At 40.2% G+C, this 6,000-nt stretch overlaps 1 protein-coding gene across 3 annotated transcripts in view; it reads left to right on the top strand.

Annotated features, from left to right (window-relative positions):
- Nucleotides 1-6,000, top strand: part of Gabra3 (gamma-aminobutyric acid type A receptor subunit alpha3) — a 235,601-nt gene that overhangs the window by 153,713 nt on the left and 75,888 nt on the right. For all 3 annotated transcript variants that reach the window (XM_033760410.1, XM_010626686.3, XM_033760411.1), the window contains one exon: nucleotides 2,854-3,074. In XM_033760410.1, coding sequence (XP_033616301.1) covers nucleotides 2,854-3,074 — 221 coding nt within the window. The remainder of the gene's footprint in view (nucleotides 1-2,853; nucleotides 3,075-6,000) is intronic.

The following is a 6,000-nucleotide window of genomic DNA, read 5'->3' as shown; positions in this document are numbered from 1 at the left end:
GCGCAGGCCGGGAGCTCCCGCGCAGGCCGCCGGTGATCGCAGACCCCTTTAATTTTTTATTTTATTTTATTAGTTCATTTTTGAGACAGGTCTTGCTACATTGCTAAGTTGTCCAGCCTGAACCTCCCAGAGGGCTGGGATTCAGGTGTATTCACCACAGCTTCTCTGCTATGTACTGGTTCTGCCTGGATCTACTTTCATCCATTTAGTTTTCAATTAATTAGGATTCTTGCGGCTAAGGTGCACATATTTCAGCAATTTTGGGAACATCCTTTAGTACTTTCACTGTTGCTCCTCGCCATTTTCTCTATTCTCTTGTTCTAGGACCTTACTAGACATGCTGCGCCTTTATCTTCCTGGAAAGGACAAGAGAGATTTACTCTCTCATATTTTCTATCATTTGTCTGAAAAGTAAACGGATCAGTTTTTCCTCATATGTATCTTCCAGTTCATTAATGTCTCTTCAGTAGCATCCAGGCTACTATGTAACACATTCATTACATTTCTATTTCCAATCTCTCTTTTCTTTTAGAGAAGGCTGACATCAAGTAGACAGACATTTTGCAAATTTGCCATTTATTTCTTCCCTTCTTCCAATTTTAATTCGCCTTCCCTTTTGATGTCAATTATCCTTTTTTTTTCATAATCTCTATTTGATAACTCTGTTATATAAAGTCCTTGGAGAGAGTCTAATTTGATTATATGTTGTATCAGCTGATTCTTGCTCCTGGTCATTTCCTGAGGTGTTCTGTTCTTGTGGATTGGGAGCTTATTATTCGCAAGCATTTATTTGTGGTTTAGTCCCTCTAGAGTGTTTTTGTGTTGGCTTTTTCAAGTTAATGTAGCAATACCCTTAGCCTGCGACCAATTTATGCTAATTTCCTAGTTTGAAAGCATTAGATCAAGCATGCAACATACATCTGAACATCAAACTAAGATGCAGCTTAGAGTTATTCAATCTCAGTATAAATACTTTTCTCTCCCTTCTTCCCCTATTTTTGAATTTTGGTATTGTGGGATGATTTTTTTTCTAGTTTTCATCCTTTTGCTGAGGGCACAAGCCTTTCAGGATGACTCTGTGTGGGAGTCTTGTTCTAGTTTCTCCTCTGGCAGAGTCTGGGTTTACACCTGTTGTCCTGGTTATTTATAAAGCTTCCTTTCACCATTCAAAGTATCTTAGTCTAGACAATAAATTATGTTAACTCTCAGTTTGTAGTCAGGGTTGTACTTGCTATGCTAGAGGAAGAGAAAAGCAAGACTGGCTAATTGTCGAGGGAAGACTGGAGATTTCCTTTAGAAAGGCAAGGACCAGCTCAAGTCAGGGAAAAATTTGAGGTCTGATCAGAGCTATTAGAGGATTTTAAACTAAGGGATTTAAAGCAATTTCTTGAGAAAATCAAAATATGAGTAAAGAAATAAAAGACAAATACTAGGAAATAGAGAAATCCTTTGCAGAAGGGAAAGGAACCAAGAGAAGGAGGGAGGGTGTAGGAAGGGGAAGGGATGAAAAAGGCACGAAGGCATGTTGTGCGCATGTGCCAGCCCCTCATGAGGCATTTAAACAACTGGAAGCTTCGCCTGTACCTTGTGTAGTTTAGCGGACAGTCAAAAATTCGGGCAGAGTTTGTATTCAGATTTTGAGACTCATCCTCTCAGTGGGTCTCTTCCTTCCAGAAACTTCCTAAGCATTTTCAGCGCACTGTGCAGTCCTAATCATTTCCTATGATCTATTAAGCTGATATCTTTCCAGACTTCCACCACCTGAGTTGCATCTGATTAAGAAATTCCTTCAGCCAACCCACAAACCTAACCCAGCCCAGTTCTTCATTTCTATTCCTGCCTGCTTCTTAGTGGTCCCCAGGGTTCCTGCCTTTGTCTGCAATACAGTCGGCCAGGCTTTGGAGTCGAGAGGATACCCAGATTTGGGGACCCATCACTTTTGTGAACCTTTTGTTTCCAGCGCTCTCACCCCCGGTATTGTTGATTCCCTGCCACCTTAAGCCAAAAAGTTTGTCATATATTTCCTCGAGGAATTCTAGGTCGGGAACTACCTTCAGTTAAAAAAAAAAAAAAAACAAAAAAAACACTAACTCCCAATTCTGATACGTCGCCATCGCTATCTTCCAAGTGTAAATGCACTTGAAGTGTCTGATTTCTGTGATTTTTCCATTGCTTTCAAGTAATGGACATAGTTGTTCAAATTTCATAATTACAGCTAAAGGAAGATGTACTCAAGCTATTTATTCTGCTATGCCGAAATCCTGAAACATTTATTGCTGTTTAATCTATGTTTATATTAACACAAATTTTGAATTTTTTCACTTATTAATAATTTCATTCATTTTCTGTTCATTTTCCCATTTTTCTATTTGTGGTTACTTTTTGTCTTGTTTAGCTGTAAGATTTAATTATGTATCAAAGGAAATACCTCAACCCATGGTTATTTTGATGCTCAGGTAAAATTTGTGTCAAAATATAAGATTTGCTTTTATGGTTATTGTTATGGTGAACATTGATGTCCACGTGGGATTATTCAACAGTGAAGACAAGGTACCTGGTAGGCTCCTGCTAGACCTGTCCCAGGATGGAGAAGGGACCTCTTGCCTTTTCAGTAGGCAGTCTTGTAGTCAGCCTGCAAGATGAGTGAGGCAGTGTTGGTAGTGATCGTCCTAATACGAAACTCGCAAGTTATATTATTTCCATATTTATAGCTCATAATCATATTGCCTTATCAGGTAATTAATATGTGCTAAGGGGCATGGGGGCTCTCACCAAAAATCTACTAAAACATTGTTCTCTCTCTCTCTCTCTCTCTCTCTCTCTCTCCCTCTCTCCCTCCCTCCCTCCCCCTAGGAGTACACTATTGATGTGTTTTTTAGACAGACTTGGCATGATGAAAGACTGAAATTTGATGGCCCCATGAAGATCCTCCCACTGAACAATCTCCTGGCTAGTAAGATCTGGACGCCTGATACCTTCTTCCACAATGGCAAGAAATCAGTGGCTCATAACATGACCACACCCAACAAGCTGCTGAGACTGGTGGACAACGGGACCCTGCTCTACACAATGAGGTCAGAGAACGGGACACCGAGGTCTCACTCACAGTATATGGAGGGTATTGCTAGGGTGGAAAGTAGCAGGTTTTAGGTTATCCACTGAAAACTCCTTTAAGGTTATAGACTAGCAATGCAGATATATAATTCTAACACGGTGTCACTGTATGTACAGACACAGATATACTACATACACATATAAACAGAGGGTTAGACATGTAAACATTCTTTGATACACAGAGATATATGTTCACTCTGTATAAATCTATGCATACTCAAAAACATACGACTGCTACACAGGTGCGTACATATTCAAGGGCACTGAAATACACGAACTCGCTATAACACATATGCAAGCATGGACTCTGTAATCATCAGAATGTGCTAGGCTTGACTGCTTCAACACAGTAACCCTATGATGCAGAATAGTGAGATTCCAGTGAAATAGCAATAGTCATTTTTGAAACATACCATGCTTCGTGTACATAAATAAAACAGTGCAATATTTATTTTATACCACATTGCCTGGGGATTCTAAGGAGTTTGAAACAAAAGTTCCCAAACAACTTCAGATTATATTTTATTGAAATGTACTGTACCTAAAATATAGGACATATTTCATACTTGTCTAACTCAGTTGCAAAAGAAACTATCGCAATTCTATGTATTTCACAACTCATTACTATCATTAGTTATTAGATATTGAAATTTTCTAACAAAAAGAAGAACCGAAGTGCTTGTAATGCAGGAAGATAGATGCTTTGCCCCGACACTAAGGAACTTTTGTGGCTCTTTATCCTTTTGCTGGCTCCTCAGCTGCAGTTGTCATTTCCTGTGGCGTCCTCCCACTTTACTAAGTTTGGGAAACAGAGCAAATCTATACTGGGTAGATAAATGCAATCCTTCACTGCAGCTTCGATGGCTATTTCAGTTTTATGTATTTGTATTTTTCACAGTGAGACCCAATGCATGCCTGGGAAATAAGTGATGAATAACTGAAGTGAATTTGCCTGCATATTAGGCCCTCTTTAAATCTGATATTTATTGCTGTTTTTACTACGAGAATTTGGGACACAGGAAGACATTCAGGGAAAAATGATTAGAAAGGAATAGTTGAGAAAATTTAGACAACAGAGGAGATGAGCAGCTAAAGGAGAAATGTGCAGATTAAGAGAGAAACAGAACAGGAGAAATGTGGATAGAGTGAGGAGAAGAAAAGGGTATAAACAGGAGCGGAAAATGGAAGATGTGGGTAAGGGCAACAGGAAGACAGGAAGGACATTCTAGACAGAAAACCAAGTGAGCAGTTTCAGGGAATGGAAGACACTTTAACCAAAAGAATGACTTCATTAGTTTTCTATTTTACACACAGCAATGTAGGTACCGTGTAGAGAATGTATTTGAAGTAAACAAGACTGAATTAGGGAAATGGCTAGGATACAGCTTGAATCACCTAGCACAGAAGTAATAACATTGTAATTCAGAACAGTGGATTAAGATGGAAGAAGGGAATATAACGAGAGAATAGGCCTAAATATAGACAAGGTCAAAATAACAAAAAAAAAAAAGAGGGGCCATCAATATCATAGGTACCCAGGGCTGGGGATTTAGTTCAGCAGGTGCCACACTTGCCTGGCAAGCTCAAGGTCTGGAGTTTGATTCCCAGTACAAAAAACAAAAGCAAAAACAAAAACAAGAAACATAGGTACCCAGCATAACACCAAACACCTAAACAGCATGAGTAGTGTTGGTACTGCAAACTAGGATGGGCCTTATAAAATTAGATCAAGTTTAGATAAGTTTGTAATGTGGAGATTATCCAGGGCAAAACGCCTAATAACAATTGGATGCAAAATCTAAAGATCAGGGGAGAAACACAAGCTAGAGACATAAAGTTTGGGATTGTTAGTATTTTGAAACAGGTTGAAACCATGAGAATGGATATGGTCACTTCCAGAAAGGGTAGAGAAAGAAAAGAAAATCATGCCAAGGATTCAGCCATGCAGCACGACTAACATTAAGTCAGGCAGGAGTCCAGAGGAACCTATGAAAGAGACCAAGAAGAAAAGTCAGGGAAAGGTAAATAGAGTCATAGTGTACTCTGTCTGAAAGCTAAGTGTGGTAGTCAATATCACCACTTTCCAATATTTCTCACTTCGCCTCCTGGGTACAAGGTGGTATCGTAGACTAGCTGCCTTCAGCCTTAAAATTGGGCGTGAACAAATGCCTTCCTGTGGGCAATCAAAAGTGAGTGTCAGTAGCAGGTGTCCATCCTGAGGCAGGACGGGAAACCATTAACTGTCAGTATGGGATCTGCCACTTTGCCTCCTCTGATCACAGTGCCACTTTACAGTGAAGAGTTTTGAAGAGTTGGTGCAGTGGTGGTGCAGACAGTGAGTATAGAGAATCCTTTCCAAAATCTTCCTCGAAGATGAAAGGAGGGGTGAATAATGGCGACATTCATGGTAAAAGGAAAGACTGCCCTTGTTTGCAGTGGTGCGGCTGGCACATATTTATTTGACACCATAAAGGAGGTAGCAGAAAAGCAAAGGTTGAAGAGACAATAGAAATAAGGGATGGTGGAGCTTTACCTGTGAGGAAAGATGGACACATCTCACACTGCATAAAAATAAACAAATGTTGAAAAGGTGATTTGAAGTGTATCATTCAGCTTTCTCATTGCTGAGACCAAGTACCTACTGTGCACAACTCAGAGGAGAGGTTTATTCGGCTCATGTTTCTGAGGTTCCTCTCAAGATCAGCTGGCTCCAAGGCAGAAATACCATGTCAGGAGGGTGTGGTGAAGTAAAGCTGCTTAGTTCCATGGCACCAGAATCAGAGCAGTGGGACAGTGTCAAAGAGGAAGGGGCCAGGGGTCACATACGGTTCCCAGGGTCATGTCTCCCTGACCAGAAGCATGCGTTACTAATCCCCGAGCTGATAA

Source organism: Fukomys damarensis, unplaced genomic scaffold (assembly GCF_012274545.1).
Source record: "Fukomys damarensis isolate Sample0158 unplaced genomic scaffold, DMR_v1.0_HiC HiC_scaffold_39, whole genome shotgun sequence".
Lineage (NCBI taxonomy): Eukaryota > Metazoa > Chordata > Mammalia > Rodentia > Bathyergidae > Fukomys > Fukomys damarensis.
This window is presented reverse-complemented; position numbering and strand designations above follow the sequence as displayed.